Source organism: Pristis pectinata, chromosome 3 (assembly GCF_009764475.1).
Source record: "Pristis pectinata isolate sPriPec2 chromosome 3, sPriPec2.1.pri, whole genome shotgun sequence".
NCBI classification, from domain to species: Eukaryota; Metazoa; Chordata; class Chondrichthyes; order Rhinopristiformes; family Pristidae; genus Pristis; species Pristis pectinata.
The window spans coordinates 66,767,828-66,790,164 of NC_067407.1; the positions used below are offsets into that span (position 1 = coordinate 66,767,828).

Sequence of the window (22,337 nt, forward strand, 5' to 3'; positions counted from 1 at the left end):
GGAAACTCCACTTTTGGATTCTTTTATCACCCCTGCTCCATGTATGTTCTCCGATAACACAGGCCTCACCAGCCCCTTCCCTTTACTGATGAGTCATGCAATTTAAGGGTGTGAGAGGGATATTTGATACCACAAGGGCATAGGAAATGGCAAACAGTGTCATGGGCTCTTCCTAATCTGCCTCTATCTTGAGGTCTGTAAGCCAACTTTAATGAGCTGCTGTCATTCCTGCTTAGATTTCTGTAGCATCAGTTGAAATGAATGTGGATGTTATGAACTGATGGATTTGGGGATAAGGAAGAGGGATTAAGGACAACAGGTGACTCTACTTCCTGAACGTAGTGGGGCAGCTCTCAACAACTGACCTAATTTCTTTGCACACTACTAATTTTCTCACACAGATCATGTTAAGGATGCTTCAACCCTCATCCCTCAATATTTTAATTCACTTAACACGTCAGATGTAGAAACTCATTTCAAAATGAGCATCTGTTGCAGGTTTGAACACACTGAACCCAAGTAGCTGTGGATTAGATGTACTGTAATAATGCTCTTTAATCAAGTCTTGCTTGTTAGTAGTGTCTTCCATGACCTCCAGACAGATCAGGTGGTTTATAGATACCAAAAGGTACCACTGGGAAGTTAGAAAATGTGACAGCTCCTTTGTCCATCACAAGGTCTCACACACAGCAAGGACCAGTGATGTTGCTGAGGAATAAATATTGATCAGGGATCTAGGGAACACTGCCACTCTTCCAGCAGTGGCTTTTGCATCTACGTAGTCAAAGTCAAAGTCAAGTTTAGTGTCATATGCACAAGTACAGGAATGTACAGGTGCAATGAAAAATTTACTTGCAGCAGCATCACATGCACATAGCATCATATAAGCAGCATTCACAACAAAGACATAAATTATACATAATATTTACAAGAAAGAACACAATTAGAACAAAACAAAGGTCCACTGTAGTGCAAGGTGGTCATAATGCTGCTAAATTGTAGTGATTAGAGTTGTGCCAGTTGGTTCAAGAACTGAATGGTTGAAGGTAAGTAGCTGTTCTTGAACTTGGTGGTGTGGGACTTCAGGCTTCTGTACCTCCTGCCCAATGGTAGTTGGAAGAAGATGGCATGGCCCAGATGATGGGGATTTTTGATGATGGATGTTGCCTTCTTGAGGCAACACCTCCTGTAGATACTACTGATGGTGAGGAGGAACGTTCCCGTGATGTACTGGGCTGCGTCCATTACTCCCTGCAGCTTCTTACGTTCCTGTGCATTCGAATTGCCATACCAGACCATGAAGCAACCAGTCAGGATACATTCAATAGTACCCCTGTAGAATGGACCTGGGTTTAACACCTAATCCAAAAAGTGCCATCTTCGAGAGGGCTGCACTTCCTTAGCACTGCCCAGGGTAGGCAGCAGGCAAGCCACAAGATACTTCTCCTTTGATCAGTTATTACTTAAGTGACTACGCAGCAGTTGCCCAGAGGTCCATGAATTCGACAGACACCAGTGACCAGGCAATAGGCCTGGTTCTCCTCTGGGAGGCTGGGAGAAGGGGCGGCATAAGAGGCCTGTACTTCAGGAGCATAGCAGGAGGTGGGATTGGGATTGGGGTGGGGGGGTATTGGCATGGGACAAGATGTCAGGGTAGAGACTGACTGTTGGGTGCTTGGCAGTACAGATGCTTTAAGGAATTGCCACTGGCATTTTGAATAGGGAGAACATGGGATCATTGAGGGGGAGAGATGGGGGTTCAGCAGATTGGGATGGCACAGTGGTGCTTCCAGCTGAGCTGCTACCACACAGCTCCAGCAGTCCTGGTTTAATCCTGACCTCCAATGCTGTCTATGTGGAGTTTGCACATTCACTGTGTGGGTTTCCCATGTGTGCTCCAGTTTCCTTCCGTATCCCAATGACTGTGGATTGGTAGGTTAACTAGAAACTGGATGGGGGTGGGTGTGGGTGGCATTAGTTATGGACCCGTAGTGTTATAGTGAGATTTAACATGGAATCAGGCCCTTTGGCTCACCGAATCTGCATTGATCATCAACCATAGATTTACACTCATCAAATCCCCCCCTTCCTTACACAACTTACAGTGGCCGTTAACCCAACAACCCGCACATCTTTGGGATTGAGAGGAAACTGGAGCACCTGGGGGAAACCCACACACTCACAGGGAGAACATGCAAACTCCAGGCAGACAGCACCCAAGGTCAGGATCGACCTACAACAGAAGCCCATGTTGGAATGAGTTTCTAATTGATGAGATGCCCAACATGTTAAATGAAGTGTGATATTTAGGAATGAGAGTTAAGCATCCTTAACACAATCTGTGCTAGAAAATCAGCATTGTGCAAAGAAATTGAGTCATTTTGCCAATGGGAATGTGGGGAGAATAAAATGGGTTCGAGTAGGATTCGTCAATAAATTGGTGGTTGGTAGCTGCTGAGACAATGGGCTGAAGGGCCACTGTCTGTGCTGTATCTCTCTTTCACTTTATGACTCTGGGTGAGGTGGAGCAGTCATCTGGAGAATAGTGGTGGCAGGCTGGTTAGTGAGGACTGGCAGGACATGAGTGACTTCTTTTCCTCAGGAGATCTTCCCTCCACAGCTTCCAACCTGGCAATGCCTCAGCCCCACACTGCCTGCTTCCACCTTCTGCCCAAGGTCCACAAGCAGGACTGCCCAGGCAGACTCACTGTTTCAGTCTGTTCTTGCCCCACTTACTTCTCCATTCTCATAAAGGGTCACAACCTGAACCATTGACTGCTTCTATTTCCACAGATGGTGCCTGACCTGATGGATGTTTGCAGCATTTTTTGTTTTTATAAGTGACTGACCCAGATGGATCCCAGTCTGGCATCACTGCAGGACAGCCTGGGGTACTCAAGAATCCCAGAACAATGTGCCCCAAATTACCCTGCAACTCCCTAGAGGAGAACGGTGACATTCCACTTGTCCCAATATGGGAATTGAATGGCCTTGGCCTTACACTCCAATAAGTGAGTAGTTTACTGCCACATTGTGCTGATAAAGACAACAGTTTGTAACTGAGTTTCTGGGCATGAGTTCCCAAGGTGGTCTGAGGCTCAGCCTGAAGTGCAGTTATTGATATCACGTAGGAGAGATAACAGCCAACTCCTGCATGCCAAGCTGGAGTTCTGATGAAGAGTCACTGACCTGAAAGGTTAATTTTATTTCCTTACCTACTGAGTATTTCTGTTTTAATTCCTGTACAGCGAGCTCCCACAGCAACAACAAACACATAACCTTCTGACACAGAGGAAAGAGTGCTGGCCACTTATTTGACAGGCTGTCATTTCTGGGATCCACTCTGGGATCTCCACAGGTCAGGAAAGGCAAAATAAAAGCCTTTCTTTCTCATCACAAAAGCATGGCTATGCACAGAGCCTCACAGTCATCAAAGGCATGGTGTGGGATAATGAACTAGATCCACAATGGCATCCTCAAAGGTGCAAGGAACATAGTCCTGATGAAGAGTCTCGAACCAAAACATTGACTGTTTATTTCCCTCCACAGATGCTGCCTGACCTGCTGAGTTCCTCAAACAGTTTGTGTGTGTTGTTCCAGATTCCAGCATCTGCAGAATCTCTTGTCTCTCCAAGGAGCATAAGATCTCAGGTTGTGGTGAGGCGGTGAGTGTTCTACACAGTCTTTCTGCCCTTGCAACATGCAAACACTAACAATGCTGCTCAAGCCATCTTCTTTCACTGTACTCCCTTGGGGGTCAAAGGTGACTTGCTTCTGCAAGTGTGAAGTGTTGTACGTTGGGAGGTCAAATGCAAGAGGAAAGTATACAGTAAATGGCAGGACCCTCAGGAGCACTGATATACGGAAGGATCTTGGGGTGCAAGTTTATATCTTCCTGAAAGTGGGGTAAAGAAGGTATATGGCATGCTTGCCTTCATTGGTCAGGGTATTGAATATAAAAGTTGGGAAGTCATGTTGCAGCTGTATAAAACTTTGGTTAGGCCGCACTTGGAGAATTGTGTGCAGTTCTGGCCACCCCATTACAGAAGGGATATAGAGGCTTTGGAGAGGGTGCAGAAGTGATTCACCAGGATGTTGAGTATCAGAGGCTGAGGGGCGACCTGATAGAAGTATATAAAATCATGAGAGGCATAGACAGGGTGGAAATGTCAAATACTAGCGGGCATAGCTTTAAGGTGAAAGGAGGAAAGTTTAAAGGAGACTTACAAGACAAGTTTTTCTTTTACACAGATTCTGGAAGGTGCCTGGAACATGCTGCCAGGGAATGTGGTGGAAACAGGTACAACAGCAATGTTTAAGAGGCATTTCGACAGGCCCTAAAAATCAGGGAATGGAGGGATATAGACCATGTGCAGGCAGATGTGCAGTTTAAATTGGTATCACAGTTGGCACCAACATCATGGGCCGAAGGGCCTGTTCTTGTGCTGTAATGTTCTATATTCTAAGTTGGCTTTGTGGGTTTTGAGGTGACTGATGAGGCCAAGGCGGGAACCACAGACTGTCACAGATGGGGTAAGAGATTCTAACGGGTAGGTAGGTGGGTAGTTTATGAGGTGATCACAAGATCACAAGACAAGGGAGCAGAAGCAGGCCATTCGGCCCATCGAGTCTGCTCCAAGGAAAAGGGAAAAAGAAATGGGGTGGGAAAAAAAGAAGAAAAAAAAACTATTCTAATCCCATTTTCCAGCCTTATCCCCATATCCCTTGATACCCTGACTATTTAGATATCTGTCTATCTCCTCCTTAAATACCCCCACTGCTGTGCATGGCAAGGAGTTCCACAATTTCACCACCCTCTGGGTAAAGAAATTTCTCCTCATCTCTGTCTTGAAACTGTACCCTCTAATTCTAAGATTGTGCCCTCTGGTCCTGGACACGCCCACCAAGGGAAACAGCCTAGCCACATCTACTCTATCCTTACCTGTCAACATTTTAAATGTCGCTACGAGGTCCCCTCTCATCCTTCTGTACTCCAGCGAGTACAGCCCAAGAGCCGACAAACGCTCATCATACTTAAGCCCTTTCATTCCTGGAATCATTCTCGTAAATCTCCTCTGAACCCTCTCCAACGTCAGCACATCCTTCCTAAGATGTGGGGCCCAAAACTGCGCACAGTATTCCAAATGAGGCCTCACTAGTGCCCCGTAGAGCCTCATCAACACTTCCTTACTTTTATACACTATACCTCTCGAGATGAATGCCAACATAGCATTCGCTTTCTTAACCACCGATCCAACCTGGTGGTTAACTTTTAAGGTATCTTGTACGAGTACCCCCAAGTCCCTTTGTACTACCGCACTATCAATCTTCTCTCCTTCTAGATAATAATCTACCCGCTTATTTCTGCTTCCAAAGTGTACAACTGCACATTTCTCAACATTGAATCTCATCTGCCATTTCCTTGTCCATTCTCCTAAACTGTCTAGGTCTCTCTGCATTCTTTCTATTTCCTCTATGCTCCCTACTCCTCCACTTATCTTGGTGTCATCCGCAAACTTAGCCACACAACCATTTATTCCATCATCCAAATCATTGATGTACAAGGTAAAAAGGAGCGGCCCCAACACCGACCCCTGCGGCACACCACTAGTAACCGGTAACCAACCAGAACGAGATCCTTTTATTTCCACCCTTTGCTTCATGCCAACCAGCCAATGCTCCACCCATTTTGCTACCCTGCCCATAATTCCATGACCTCTCATCTTATTAATCAGTCTCTTGTGAGGCACCTTATCGAAGGCCTTTTGAAAGTCTAAATACACAACGTCTACCGCCTCTCCCTTATCCACCCTACCTGTGATTTCTTCAAAAAACTCCAATAGGTTGGTCAGACAGGACCTCCCCTTCACAAAACCATGTTGACTAGGTCCAATCTTGCCTTGCGCCTCTAGGTATTCGGTAACCTCCTCCTTGAGGATAGACTCCAATAATTTTCCCACCACTGACGTCAGACTAATAGGTCTGTAATTGCCTTTGTGCTGCCTCCCACCTTTCTTATACAACGGAACTACATTCGCTACCCTCCAGTCCTCCGGAACCATGCCAGAATCTATCGATTCCTGAAAAATAATCGCCAATGCCTCCGCTATCTCTACAGCCACCTCCTTCAGAACCCGGGGATGCACCTCATCCGGTCCGGGAGACTTATCAGCCTTAAGCCCCTTTAGTTTTCCTAGCACCTTCTCCCTATTAATCTCAACTGAACTCAGCTCCAATTCGTGAGACTCCTGACTAACGGGCACATTGCTTATGTCCTCCACGGTGAAGACCGATGCAAAATATTCATTCAATTCCCTTGCCATCTCACTATCATCCATTATAATACCTCCTGCACCGTTATCAATTGGTCCTATGTCAACCCGTGTCTCTCTTTTATTCCTTATGTATTTAAAAAAACTCTTAGAATCCTTCCGAATGTTGTCCGCCAGCTTCCTTTCGTAACTCATCTTTGCTTTCCTAATGACCTTCTTAGTTTCTCTCTGCAGATTTTTAAAATCGTTCCAATCTTCTGTTTTCCCACTAATTTTTGCTACTTTGTACGCCGCCCCTTTTGCTTTTATTTTATCCTTCACCTCCCTCGTTATCCACATCTGTGCCTTTTTTCCATTCAAAACCTTCTTTTTTCTTGGAATATATCTGTCCTGCATTGTCCTTATTTCCTGTAGAAATTTCTTCCATTTTTCCTCTGCTGTCCCTCCAGCTAACTTACTCCTCCAATCAATTTGGGCCAACTCATCTCTCATACCTTTGTAATTTCCCTTATTCCACTGAAATATCGATACACCAGTTATCAGCTTCTCCTTCTCAAACTTGAAACTAAACTCAATCATATTGTGATCACTTGTTCCCAGTGGTTCCTTTACCTTTAGTTCCCTAATCACCTCGGGTTCACTACACAGCACCCAATCCAAAACAGCCGATCCCCTGGTGGGCTCCTCAATAAGTTGCTCCAGAAAAACATCCCTTAGACATTCCACAAACTCACTCTCCTGAGTACTACCGCCTTGCTGCATTTCCCAGTCCACCTTCATGTTAAAATCCCCCATAATTATCTTCACATTGTCACTCTGGCACGCTTTTTCTATCTCAATCTGCAACTTATGGTCCACTTCCTGACTGCTGTTCGGGGGCCTATATATGACTGCTATTATTGTTCTTTTACCCTTGCTATTTCTTAGCTCCACCCATAAGGATTCCACCTCCTCTGACCCAATGTCCTTCCTTTCTATTGATTTTATATCGCTACTAACCATCATGGCCACACCTCCCCCTCTGCCTACCCGCCTATCCTTCCTATATACTGTATACCCCTTGACATTCAGTTCCCAATCACATCTATCATGAAGCCACGACTCAGTGATTGCAACGATGTCATATTTATTAACCTGTAGTTGTGCCACTAGGTCATCTACTTTATTCCTGATGCTACGTGCATTTAAATATAGTACGTTTAGACTGGTATCTGCTATTGATTTTATTGTACTTCTATTGATCAGCAGATTATCCTGACTTTCTACCTGTCCATCCTTCTTACTATCTTCACTACCTACTATCTTAGACATGTTCGTGTAGACCTCATCCCCTATCCTAACAATGCGCTCCTCCCACCATTTACACAGGGCTCCTGTGCACCCTCAATACATGGACCATCCTAATGTTCTTTCTGTTCTTAAAATAGTCATAGGTCAGAGATTCCCAGGAATCAGTGGGGATGTTTTACTTCTTCAGGGAGGCTTTGAGAACATCCTTGAGTCACTTTCTCTGGGCACCTGGACAGAGCTTGGGATAGAGTATCTGTTTTGGGAGTCTGGTGTTGGGCATGCCAGCGATATAGCCTGCCCAAAGGAGCTGATGGAGTGTAACTAGGGGCTCAGTGCTGGGGGTGTTGACCTAGGGGCAGACACTGACACTGGTTCTCTTATCCTTCTAGGAAATTGAGAATTTTGCAGAGACAGTGTTGCTGTTATTTTTCCAGTGTCTTGAAGTACCTGCTGTAGGTAGTCCAGGTCTCAGAAGCAAAGAGGGCTAGGATCACAGCAGCAGAGTGTTGCTCAATCATTTAATGGTTACATAGGCACACACATCTATTGTCTCCCAATTCCACCCACCCCCCTCCCCCACCTGGCTCCATGTGCCCACCTCTTTATTGTGGCTATTTCCCCTCTACATTCTCAGTCCTAGTTCAGGGTTTCGACCCCAAACGTCAACTAAATCCTTGCCTCCACGGATACTGCCTGACCTGCTGAGTTCTTCCAGCAGTTGGCTTTTTGTTCCAGATTCCAGCATCTGTGGTCTCTTGGGTCTCCACAAACATCTAAGTCTTGGGTTTACACCCTTGCTCTCATTTATTGTTGCTGGGGTTATTTTCACCAGTAGGAAGGTAGACATGCAGCTGAAATTCAAACAGGTTCTAGAATGGTTGGGGATCCACACTGTCAACTCAGTCACAAACTACTAAGAATTACAATTAACCACAGGCAATACCAGCAGGGCTTATTTATTTTCATACAGGATTGAACTCCCAGCAGAACAAGGGTCCTTTCCAAAATCCACAGTGTCTCAGCACATTGTGCTGCTGTCACACAGCTCTGGAGACCTGGGTATGATCCTGACCTGGGGTGCTAGCTCTGTGGAGTTTGTACGTTTTCCCTGTGACTGCATGGGTTCCCCCTGGGTGCTCCAGTTTCCTCCCACATCCCAAAGGCACGCAGGACAGTAGCTTAACTGGCTGCTGTAAATTGCCTCCAGTGTGTATCTGGGGGGAGTTGATAGGAATGTGGGGAGAATAAAATGGGGTTAGTATAAATGGGTGCTCAATGGTTGAGGTGGATTCAGTGGGCCAAAGGGCCCGCTTCTGTGCCAGAGGGCCTGTTTCTTCCTCTCCATGACACAAAGCCATCAAAAATTCAGACAAGGCAAAGCAGCGAGCAAAAAGTGTGAAGAGAAGCTAGAGAGGTGACAGAGCTCTGAGTCAGAGAAGAGCTCAGGACAGTACCTTGCAAATCCCAACTGTAACCTGAGTGCCAATCAATCCCTCATCACCTGACCCCCACACAGTAGAGGCAGACAGCTCTGTGGTTATGCAGCATCTTCCGTGATCACAGAATGCCCACTTGCTGCCCATGCAGTAGCTTTGAAATGATGATATACCGGAAATGTGGCTGGAAACGTGCACAGCAAGCTTCCACAAACACCACACCAACCAGAGTTCAACTTTGTCTGGTGAAGCAACATGCATAAGATTAAGAATTAGGAAGAGTAGGGCCATATGGTCTCTCGCTCTGTGCTACTATTCTGTAAGGTCCCTGCTCTGTCCACTGCTCCCTTCCTACATCCTTCAGTTCCCTTTGTGTCCAAACATCCATTGACCTTGTTGTTGATGCTCAGTCACTCTTGAGGTACAGAATGCAAGGTTAACATCAATTCATTACTCTTCCGTTTAGTCCTGAAGGGAGACCCTTACCTCGAGACCATGGCCCCTAGTTCTCGGCTATTTAGCCTGAGGAAACAGCCTCAGAGTCTACCCTGCTGAATGGGATATTCAGAATCTTGAACACCTTGTTGATATGATCTCTCCTTCTCCTAAGCTTCATGCTCACTCTGTCTCTTGCCGCAGGACCGCCCTTCATCTCAGGAATTCATTCGGTGAGTCTGTGCTGCATTGACTCTGGGAGGCAACTGTAGCTTTATTATTGGACCAAAATCTGCATACAGTGCTCCACAATGAGGTCTCACCAAAATCCTATTCAACCTCAGTAAGACTCTAAACTTTAAACTCCATTGTAATAAAGGCTAACATAGCACCTGTCTTCCAAATTGGCGACTGTACTATTGATGGTCGTCACTCAGCATATAGCAGTCTACTTACGTGCAGCAGGAGAACAGCAGCGAGGAAAGACTGGCCCTGGCAATAACCGATGTCCTCATCGTGCACAGAGTAAGCCTGTGGAGAAGGAAAGACAGCAATGAAAATCAAGGCAAGCTAGGTGAGCACTGCTCGTGGCAGAGCGAGGTGCTCCACTGGCAGATTCATCCCAATAAACTTACAAGTTAAAACAATCATGCATTTTCAATTTGGAGACTTCTAGCTTTAAAATTAAGGGCAAACTGTCACCCTCCATTAGGAAACTAAGTCGGCCCCTCACAACTTCTATACATAATCCAAACTGGAACTTTAGGGCAGTGCAGTATTTGTGATACATTGACGAAGATACCAACTTTCAGCTGAGATGTTAGCTTGCTATTTCACCTGCCCTTTCAGTGAATGGACAAATTCCCAATGCACTATTCATAAGGATGTGTGGAGTTCTCCCTGTGGCCCTAGGTTATATAGAATATAGAACAGTACAGCATAGGAACAGGCTCTTTGGCCCACAGTGTCTGTACCAACCATGATGCCAATCCAAACTAATCCCATCTGCCTGCACATGATTTATCTCCCTCCATTCCCTGCCTGTTCATGTGTCTTGTCTAAATGCCTCTTAAACGTTGCTATCATATCTGCTTACACCATATCCTCTGGCAGTGAGTTCCAGGCACCTACCACTGTCTGTATAAAAACTTGCCCTGCAGATCTCCTTTAAGCTTTCCCCCTCTACTATTTGACATTTCCTGGGAAGAAAATATCTACCCTATCTATGCCTCATAATTTTATAAACTTCCATCAGGTCACCCCTCAGTCTCTGATATGCCAGAGAAAACAATCCCAACTTTGATTTTCTTAAAGCATCTGTACTCCCAACCACCTAACAATATCTCCACCCTGACTTCTTGACTTCAATCAATTTTATCCATATAATTAAATATCTTATTGATATCTGTGCACTCTTGTTGAGTTCAAATTGGATCCTACGGTTCCTGTATTACTGCACTGACTACACCAGTGATATTGCAAATAGTCGGTAACATGGGACTGTTTGCAGGGACCTTCAACCCTGTCATTAGTTCTAAATTTCATTGTCTGAGACTTGTTTATAGTAGTCTCTTTAAAAAAAGTTTATTGAGACATAATTTAAAGTTACTGACTTGACAGCTAAATTCCTACAAATAGATTGCCAACAAGAAGTAAATTCTGTTCTGTTTGACACATGCATTCATCAGGTTTATAATAAAAGGCCTTCCCTCATGTAGAACTATTGATTAAGAACCACTCGGTCTGTGTCCCTTGTGCAAATGGAGGAGAGAAAACGGTGCCTCATTAAAGGCTGATCTAGGTTATATATCAGGGCTGCACTCTCACAACATCTTGAGAATTACAGTATCTCCTCATCAATTCACTCATGCCAGCAGGCAAAGGCTCATTGCCTCAATATGCATATTCCTATCGGTCAGATCAAGCTGATATTTAGCAGAAGTTCAATGCATTGATCAATCACAATGCTCAGGCAACATCTGAAGAAAACAGTTTATGCTAAAAAGCCATTCTAAATTTTTATATATTATTGTTCAGGTCTCAACTGAAGCAGTGTGTCTAATATAGAGCACTATACCCTCAGTAGGGTATGTGGATGGACTGGAGAAACTGGAATTGTTCTTTTTAAAGCAGGGAAGATTAGGAGAAGATTTAGAATAAACTGCAATGACTTTGATGGATTAATGGGGGAAAGTTATAGCGGGAGGCTCATGAGTTGGCACAGATTTAAGGTATCATGTAAAGGAACTAATTGAGAGACGAGAGAATTTCAAATTGTGAGATGGAATGCTATGTCCAAATGGATAATGGAGGCAAAACCAATCACAATTTTTGGATAACTGGACCAATGGGGAAATTATTCAGTGTTATGTGGAAAGAGCACGGAAAGTGTTAGCTTTATATAGAAGTCATCACTGGCAGACAGGGGCAAGTAGCCTCCTACTGAGGAGAATGACCATGATTTATGAGAGTAGAACACCAGAAGGGTAAAGTAGATCTGAGTATACATATTAGGCTACCTCTGTCACTAGAATTTAGAAGAATGGGATCTCATAGAAACCTACAGAATTCCAACAGGACTGGATAGATTAAATGCAGGATATTCCTGATGGCGAGGGAGCCCAGGACCAGAGGTCACACAGGACTGAGATGAGGAGAAATTTCTTCTCCCAGAACCTGGTGAACCTGTGAAATTCTCTGTCATGGAAGGCAGTTAATATCAAATCATTAAATATATTCGAGGAGGAGTTAATTATTCTCAGGACTACAAGGATCAAGGGATAAGGGGTGAAGAGACTGGAGCAAAAAACAAACTGCTGGAGGAACTCAGTGCGTCGGGCAGCATCTGTGGAGGAAAATGGACAGTCGGTTTTGGGTCAAGACCCTTCATCTGGACTGAAAGAGGAGAAAGCCAGCAGAAAGAGGAGGGGAAGGGGTGGAGCAAGAGTTGGCAAGTGATAGGTGGATCCAGGTGGGGAGGGGTGATAGGTAAATGGAAGAGGGGAGAATTAAATAGTGACAGAGGCTGGGAGGTGATAGGTGGAGGTGAAGATGGTAGAATCTGATAGGAGGGATAGGTGGAACATGGAACCAAATAGGGGTGAAAGCTGGAACAGCATCATAAGCTATTGCACAGGAGAAGGCCCTTCAGCTCCTCAGACCTGTATCTTGCTTATCCATGCAATCAATCAGCTCCCCTGCTCTTTTCCTTAAAACCACAAATAATTTTTTTTTCCTTTTAACTATTTCTCCAATTCTCTTTTGAATGGTATTGCAGAATCTGTTTCCACCATCCTTCCAGGCAGAGCATCTCAGATCACAGGTAACTGGGTAAAACAAAAAGTTTCTTCAGGTCACCCTTATTTTCTTCTGCCAGTCACCTTAAATCTATACCTTCAGGTTACTGACCCTTCTCTCACTGGAAACGGTTTCTATTTAGTCAGTCTATTAAGTTCATTCACTTAAGCACACTATCAAATTTATTCTTAGGGACAGAGAGAGAGATTCTTAGAGCACACTATCAAATCTACTCAGAGAGTCATACAGCACAGAAGCAGGCCCTTTGGCCCACCATGTCCATGCTGATGACCAAGTACCCATCTATACCACTCCCATTTACCAACCCTTAGTCTGTAGCCTCTATATGTTGGCGATTCAAGTGCTCAAAGAGATACTTCTGAAATGTTGTGAGAGTACCTGCCTCCACCGATCCCTCGAGCAGTGCATTCCAGATTCCAACCACCCTCAGATCCCTCTAAACCTCTTAACCTAAACCTAAGCCCTCTAGATTCTGACACCTCTCATGGGGAAAAATTTATCACTACCCACCCTATCTATCCCCTTCACAATTTTGTATACCTCTATTAGGACCCGCATCAGCCTCCTGCAGTCCAAGGAAAACAATCCCAGCCTATCCAGTCTCATCACATAACCAAAATATTCAATCTCAAGCAACATCCTGGTGAATCTCCTCTGCACCCTCTCCAGTGCAATCAGGTCCCTCCAATAGTGTGACAAACAGAACTGTACACAGTAGTCCAACTGTGGCCTCACCAAGAGCCTCTTCTGTCTCTACACATGGCTGAAGTCCTTCATTCCAGCCACTGTGCTCACAATTTTCTTCAGCACCCTGTCCAATGTCTTGATATTGGGAGATGTCGAACAGATATCTTGATATCCCTCATGGTCTCTTGTACAATTTAGCAGCCTGGTCAACATCCCAGCACCTTGAAAGCTACCATCGGGCAGGAGGTACAGAAGCCTAAGTCCCACACCACCAGGTTCAAGAGCAGCTACTTCCCTTCAATCATTTGGTTTTTGAATCAACAGGCACAACCTTGTTCATTACAGTTTAGCAACACTATGACCATTTTGATCATTTTGTATTAAAATGGACCGATTTTTTTTTGTTCTAATTATGTTCTCTCTTTAAAAAATTGGGTATAATTTATGTTTATGTTTTTCTTGTGAATGCTGCTTATAAATGCTATGTGCCTGTGATGCTGCTGCAAGTAAGTTTTTCATTGCACCTGTGCATACATGGACTTGCACATATGACAATAAAATCAACTTTGACTTGTATGGGTACACTCACAGGTGTCAGATATCGCAAACATTGAAAGTTGTACCATGTAGATAATGTTGTCTCTTCTTAATCTTCTTATCAAAAAGTAAAGCAACTCTATGAAATTACATCTAAAATGATTCTGCCAATTTACTTACATCCTCAGGTATCTTGTCACTACACTCAATGTATGCTCCATTTTTGAATTTTGTACCACATACAAACTTTTGACATTAGGCACACCCAAGGCTAGGTCATTAAAATACCTCAAGAAGATCAGAAGTCATAACACTGACCCCTAAGGAATACTACTGTATACTTCCGAATTTGAAGAATGTGTATTCTGTCCCATAGTTAAATTACTTCCACACTGCCTTTGTTCCCTTAATCTCATGGGCTTCAATTCGTTTGATATGCAGCATCTTATGAAATATCTTCTGAAAATTCAATTATTTTTGCCTCAGATCATTTTCCTGAGATAATTCCCACATGAGATTAGGCAGGCTAGCCTCTAATTGCTGGATTTATTCTATTCCCTTTGTGTAAACAAAAATAAAAACAGAAAATGCTAGAAAATCTCAGCAGGTCAGGGAGCATCTATGGAGAGAGAAACAGAGTCAAGGTTTCAGGTCAATGACCTTTCATCAGAATGTGACAGCTGTATTAAACTTTGGTTAGGCCTCAATTGGAGTATCGTGTCCAGTTCTGGTAGCCGCATTACAGAGGATGTGGAGGGTATGGAGAGGGTGCAGAAGAGGTTTACCAGGATGCTGGCTGGATTAGTGGGCATGTGCTATAAAGAGAGATTGGACAAACTTGGATTGTTTTCTCTGGAGCGGTGGAGGCTGAGGGGAGACCTGAAAGAAGTTTATAAAATTATGAGAGGCATAGATAGAGTAGGCAGCTGGTATCTTTCTCCCAGAGTCAAAACTTTTAGTACTAGAGGGCAAACATTTAAGGTGAGAGAGGGGGAATACTTGTGGGGCAAGTATTTTTTAATCACAGAGAGTGAAGGGTGCCTGGAATGCGCTGCCGGGGTGGTGGTAGAGGCAGATACGATAGAGGCATTTAAGAGGTTCTAAGATAGGCAGATGAATATGCAGAGAATGGAGGCATAGGGACATTGCTCAGGCAGGAGGGATTAGGTGTCATTAGTTTAATTAGTTCGGCACAACATGGTGGGCTTAAGTGCCTGTCCCTACGCTGTACTGTGAGGTGTGCTATGAGATTTATGAGGCAGGTTTTTACACAGAGAACATAGATGCCTGGAACTGCCAAGAGAAGTAGTAGAAGCAGATACAATAGCAACATTTAAGAGGCATTTAGACAAGCTTATGAACCAGCAGGGAATGAAGGGATATAGACCATGTGCAGGCAGATGGAATTAGTTTTGTTTGGCATCATGGTCCGCACAGACACTGTGGGCTGAAGGGCCTGTTCCAACGCTGCACTGTTGTATGTTCCATGAGGAAAAGATAGAGATCAAACACATTTTAAGTTGCAGAGGAGGAGGAGGGGTGGAGACTGACTGACACAAGTGGGGATGCAGGTTGAGAAAGGGAGGTGAAGGCTTGTTAATTGCAGCTGAATCTCTGGAGGAGGTGTGAATAACAGGAGATAAATGAGAACAGAGGCTGGAAAAAACAATGCTTGGAACTGTGCGAATCAGGCACAGCAGTTACTGGAGATCTAAAGTAAGAGAAAATGTTGGAAATACTCAGGTCATGCAGATTTCCAGTATCTGAAATCCTCCACCAGTACCACCTCTACAGTTGAAGAGGACTGGAGTTTTGAGCCATAGCCTCCACTAGTTTAGCCCTCAATAACCCATCATATATCTCACCCACATCAGGTGAATTTTCTACTTTGAAAATGATCCGCTCGTATCTATTTGTAGCCTGTCCAGTGTCACACCTGCCACCTCCTTTACTGCTATAACAGCAGGATCCTCCAATGGAAACAGATGCTGAGTGCATACTCAGTAACTCAGCCACACTCTCATGCTGTGCAAGACCATCTTTTTGGTCCTTCATACCTATGCTTTTTTTTACCCTTTGTTTATAGATTTTGGGGTTCCCTGTATCTTGGTTACTCATTTATTCTCATGCTCTGCCTTTGCCCCCTTTTGTTGTAGACCTCCTCTGTGGTTTTAACTTTTAGCTTCGTTATTACTGTGTTTAGCGGTGGTGTAAGAGCCACATCTATCTGAGTGCTCTTTCTTTCCCACTCATGGATATGTGTCATTTATATAATTAAACCCTTTCTTCTTTGAAGGCCTACAATTTCTACTTAATGTCTTATCTGCTTACTTCTGATTCCAATCTTTCTGGGTCTGATCCCTATGCAACTCACTGAAAGTCTCCCTTGTAGTTTATGCTTGGTTATAGCTTGCCCTTTCCCCAACCATTTTAAACTTGATGATGTGATCACCATTTCCAAACTGCTGCTCTCTTCATCCCTGACAACAACATCTAGCACAAGGAGACATAAGCAACTGCAGATGCAGGAATCTGGAGCAAAAAATAAACCACTGGAAGAACTCAGTGGGTTGAGCAACAAATGTGGAGGCAGAGGAATGGTTGATGTTTTGGGTCGAGACCCAACATCAAGACTGAAGGGTGTAGAGGGGAGATAGCCAGTATATAGAACTGAGAAGGAGGGGTGAGACATTGAGGGAACCAGATGAGGGTGGGGGAACGATAAGCAAATGGAACGAGATGGGGGAGGGGTGTGTTGAGACACAGGCTGGCAGGTGATAGGTGGAACCAGATAAGGGAGGGATGATGGACAGATGGAACCAAGTTGGGGAGGGGAAAGAATAGGTATATGGGTGATGGGCAGATGGAACCAGGTGGGAGAGGTGATGTTTAGGTAACAGCAGGGATAGAAAAGTTGAACCAAAGGAGAGAGACCCCAGGTGGACTGGTGGAAGTGGGTTACCTGAAATCGGCAAAGATCTAGAAGATCTAGCACAACTTCCTTCCTCTTTGGCCTGGATACACAGTGATCAAGAATGTTCGTTCACAAACTCTGCAAGAATTCCACCCCCCCCCCCCCCCCACCTTTGCCCTTTACACTGTGACAATTCCAGCCTATATTGGGACAACTGAAGTCCCTCTGTTGATGTTGTTCAATGAAAATATAAATCACTTTCCACTCAAGTTGGTTTTGACATTTGTTTCTCCAACATAAGGTTGTGATGAGATTATCAGGGAACCAAGTGAGAAAAATGTGGAGGTGGTGAGTGGCAGTATCAACAAAGCCCTTTAGTCTCCGGTGACTGAGAGATTCAGTGTATTTACTTAACCTTCTCTCCCACTGTCACATTCTTCAGCTCAGTCAGCCAGTAAGGAACAAAAATGTACTTCCTTATAAACTGGTCAAATGTACCAAAAGCAAAAGGATAATAAACACTTCAGATGAAAAAAAATCTGCAAAGAATGTGAAAACCTCTAGTACCAGAGAAAGTGAGAGTAGCTCCTGGTTGAAGGTAACTAGGATGGAGGCTCCTTATTAATGACTTGAAGTACTGTGAGCAGATCTGGTCACCACACTACAGTAAGGATGTGATTGTGCTGGAGAGAGTGCAGAGGAGATTCACCAGGACATTGCCTGGATCAGAGGACATTAGTTCTGGGGAAAGATTGGATAAACTGGACTTGTTTTCCCTGGAGTAGGGGAGGCTGAGTGGTGACCTGATAGAAGTATATAAGAGTACAAGAGGCACAAATAGGGTAGGTAGTCAAAATCCTTTTTTCCCCATGGTAGGGATATCAAAAACAAGAGGGCAGAGGTTTAAGGGGATCTGAGGGGTAATTTTTTGTAGACACAGAGCTGTTGATATCTAGAACTTGCTGCCAGAGGAGGAGGTTGAATCAAATACAATCACTATGTTTAAGAGATTTTTAGACAGGCAATTGTGCAGGCAAGACAAAGAAGAATACGAACCTAATGTGGCCAAATGGACAAAAAAGTTGGTGTGGACGTAGTGGGCTGAAGGGCACATTTCTGCGCTGTATGACTCTATGACTAATTTGGATTTTGCAGTCAGCAGTCCTTCTAGTGAAGGTGCTCCCACAGTGGTGCTGGGGAGGGAGCTCCAGGACTTAGAATCAGGAACAATGAAGGAATGGCATTATAGAATCATAGAACAGTACAGCGCAATACAGGCCTTTCGGCCCACAATGTTGTGCCGACCTTTAAACCTCGCCTAAGACTATCTAACCCTTTACTCCCACAAATCCCTATATTTTAAATTCCTCCAGATGCTTATCTAACAATCTCTTGAATATGACCAATGTACCTGCCTCCACCACCACCCCAGGCAGCGCATTCCATGCCCCAATCACTCTCTGGGTAAAAAACCTTCCTCTGATATCTCCCGTGAACTTCCCACCCATTACTTTAAAGTCATGCCCTCTTGTATTGAGCATTGGTGCTCTGGGAAATAGGCGCTGGCTGTCCACTCTATCTATTCCTCTTAATATCTTGTACAACTCTATCATGTCTCCCCTCATCCTCCTTCTCTCCAAAGAGTAAAGCCCTAGCTCCCTTAGTCTCTCCTCATAATCCATACTCTCTAAACCAGGCAGCATCCTGGTAAATCTCCTCTGCACCCTTTCCAACGCTTCCATATCCTTCCTATAACGACCAGAACTGGACACAGTATTCTAAGTGTGGTCTAACCAGAGTTTTGTAGAGCTGCATCATTACCTCACGGATCCCACGACTTATGAATGCTAACATCTCATAAGCTTTATTAACTACCTGATCCACCTGTGAGGCAACTTTCAGGGATCTGTGGATATGAACTCCCAGATCCCTCTGCTCCTCCACACTCCTCAAAATCCTGCCATTAACTTTGTACTCTGCCTTGGAGTTTGTCCTTCCAAAGTGTATCACCTCACACATCTCTGGATTGAACTCCATCTGCCACTTCTCAGCCCAGCTCTGCATCCTATCAATGTCCCTCTGCAATCTTCGACAGTCCTCCACACTATCTACAACACCACTAACCTTTGTGTCATCTGCAAACTTGCCAACCACCCTTCTACCCCCTCATCCAAGTCATTAATAAATATCATGAAAAGTAGAGGTCCCAGAACCAATCCTTGTGGGATACCACTAGTCACAGCCCTCCAGTCTGAATGCACTCCCTTGACCACAACACTCTGCTTTCTACAGGCAAGCCAATTCTGAATCCACATGGCCAAGCTTCCCCGGATCCCTTGGCCTCTGACCTTCTGAAGAAGCCTACCATGTGGAACCTTGTCAAATGCCTTACTAAGATCCATGTAGACCACATCTACTGCACTACCCTCATCAATCTGCCTGGTCACCTCCTCAATGAACCCTGTCAGGCTTGTGAAACATGATCTGCCCTTCACAAAGCCATGCTGGCTGTCCCTGATCAGACCATGATTCTCTAAATGCCCATAGATCCTATCTCTAAGAGTCCTTTCCAACAGCTTGCCCACCACAGACATAAGGCTCACCAGTCTATAATTCCCTAGACTACCCCTACTACCTTTTTTGAATAAGGGAGAACATTTGCCACTTTCCAATCCTCTGGTACTATTCTCGTGGACAACGAGGACTCAAAGATCCCAACCAACGATTCAGCAATCTCCTCCCTCGCCTCACACAGCAGCCTGGGGAATATTCTGTCAGGCACCGGGGACTTATCTGTCCTAATATTTTCTAACAGCTCCAACACATCCTCTCTCTTGATACCTACATGCTCCAGAACATTAACCTTACCAACACTGTCCTCAGCGTCATCAAGGCCCCTCTCCTTGGTGAATACTAAAGAAAAGTATTCATTGAGGACCTCACCCACTTCCACATCTTTCAGGCACATCTTCCTACCTTTGTCTCTAATTGGTCCTACCTTTACTCTCATCATCCTTCTGCTCTTCACATAAGTGAAAAAAGCCTTGGGGTTTTCCTTAACCCTATACGCCAAGGCCTTTTCAAGTCCCCTTCAAGTCCCCTTCTTGATCTCCTCAGCCCCTTCTTAAGTTCCTTCCTTGCTACCCTATATTGCTCATCCCTATCTGATCCTTGCTGCTTACACCTTATGTATGCTGCCTTCTTCCTCCTAACTAGTTGTTCCACCTCTCTTGTCACCCATGGTTCCTTCATCCTACCATTCTTTCTCTGCCTCACAGAGTCAAATTTATCCCTAACATCCTGCAAGAGATCCCTGAACAACGACCACATCTCCATAGTACATTTCCCTTCAAAAATGTCATCCCAATTTACACTCGCAAGTTCTAGCCTTATAGCCTCATAATTTGCCCTTCCCCAACTAAATATCTTCCTGTCCTCTGTGCTCCTATGCTTGTCCATATTTCAGGATCAGGATAGTGTGCCACTTGGAGGAGAACCTGCAGGTGGTGGGGTTTCTGGGTTCACCTGTCGTTTTTGGAAGTGAGATCATGAGCTTGGAAGCTGCTGTCAGAAAGTCTAGGTGAGTGACTGCAATGCATTTTGTAGATGGTGAACACTACCGCCACAGTGCACCAGTGGTGAAAAGAATGAGTGTTTAGGGTGGTTGAAGGGGTACCAACCAAATGGGCTGCTTCGTCCTGGATGGTATTGAACACTTTTGAATATTGTTGGAGCTGCACTCATCCACCAAGGAGAATACCTGTCATGGTCTTTGACTTGTGCCTTGTGGAAGATAAGTCTTTGGAGCATCAGGAGCATGTCACTCACTGTAGAAAATCCAGCGTCGGACTTGCTCTCATCAGTGCACTGTTTTTGGTGGGGTGAGGTGGGGGGAAGTGAACGAATTAGGTATCTAGTGAATGGTTTCCCTCTGGGTGTTAAAAGTGGGAGATTTGGAGATGATTAACGGGATTTACAGAGGGATCTTGATCAGCTGGGTAAGTGGGCTGAGGAATGGCAAATGGAGTTTAATTTGGATAAATGCGAAGTGTTCCATTTTGGGGAGATAAATGAGGGTAAGGCTTTCACAGTGAACAGTAGGGCCTTGGGGAGTGTTGCAGAACAGTGGGACCTCGAACTACCAAGTACATGATTCCCGGAAAGTGGCATTGTAGGTAGGCAGGATGGTGAAGAAGGCTTTCAGCATGCTAGCCTTCATCAGTCAGGGCAATGAATATAGAAGTTCGAATGTTATGTTGCAGTTGTACAATAGGTTGGTGAGGCCACATTTGGAATATGGTGTTCAGTTTTGGTCACTCTGCTATAAGAAAGGTGCCATTAAGCTGGAAAGAGTGCAGAGGAGGTTTACAAGGATGTTGCCGGCACTAGAGGGACTGAGTTATGGAGAGAGGTTGAGCAGGTTGGGACTTCTTTCATTGGAGCGCAGGAGAATGAGAGGTGATCTTATAGAGGTGTGTAAACTTGTGAGGGGCATAGAGAGGGTGAATGTACTCAGCCTTTTTCCCAGAGTTGGGGAATCAAGAACTAGAGGGCATAGGTTTAAGGTGAGAGGGGAGAGATCTAATAGGAACCTGAGGGGCAACTTTTTCACCCAGAGAGTGGTCAGTATATGGAATGCACTGCCAGAGGAAGTGGTTGAGGCAGGTGCATTAACAACACTTAAAAATACTTGGACAAGTACATGGATAGGAAAGGTTTAGAGGGATATGGGCCAAATGCGAGCAAGTGGGAATCTTGGACAGCATGGACCAGTTGGTCCGAAGGGTCTGTTTCCATGCTGTATGACTCTATGGCAATGCCTTTGGATATCAAGGGTGAACGGTTAGATTCTCTCTCATTGAGAATACCATTGCCTGGCACTTATGTGGTGTGAATGTTATTTGCCACTTATCAGCCCATGCCTGACTGTTGCCTAGGTCTTGGCGCATGCAGGTATGGGCTACGTCGTTTGCTGAGGGGTTCAAACAGAGTTGAACATTGTGCGCTCTTCAGTGAATGCCCACTTCCCATTTCTGACCTTATGATAGAAGGAAGGCCATTGACGAATCAGCGGAAGATGTTACTTCTGCAGCCATGTTTTGGGATTGGGATGATTGACCTCCACAGCATAACCATCTTCCTTTGTGCAATGAATGGTTCCAACAATTGGAGTGTTTTCCCTTGATGCCCAATGACATTAGGTTTTTCCAAGGATCCCGATGCTATACTCAGTCAAATGCTGCCTTGATGAGGCAGTCACTGTCACCTCATTTCTGAAATTCACTCTTTGGTCCACGTTTGGAACAAGGCTGTGAAGATGTCTGGAGTTGAGTGGTCCAGGCAAAACCAAAACTGGGCATCGCTGAGTTGTTAGCACTGTTGATGATACTTTCAATCTCTTTGCTGTTAATTGTGAAGAGACACTGAATGGAAGTTAACTGGATTTTT

The 22,337-nt window shown here is 44.7% G+C and overlaps 1 protein-coding gene across 3 annotated transcripts in view; it reads right to left on the reverse strand.

Moving 5' to 3' along the window:
- rabgap1l (RAB GTPase activating protein 1-like) overlaps positions 1–22,337 on the reverse strand; it is a 396,343-nt gene that overhangs the window by 181,061 nt on the left and 192,945 nt on the right. For all 3 annotated transcript variants that reach the window (XM_052010817.1, XM_052010819.1, XM_052010818.1), the window contains one exon: positions 9,890–9,964. In XM_052010817.1, the coding sequence (XP_051866777.1) occupies positions 9,890–9,964 (75 nt within the window). The remainder of the gene's footprint in view (positions 1–9,889; positions 9,965–22,337) is intronic.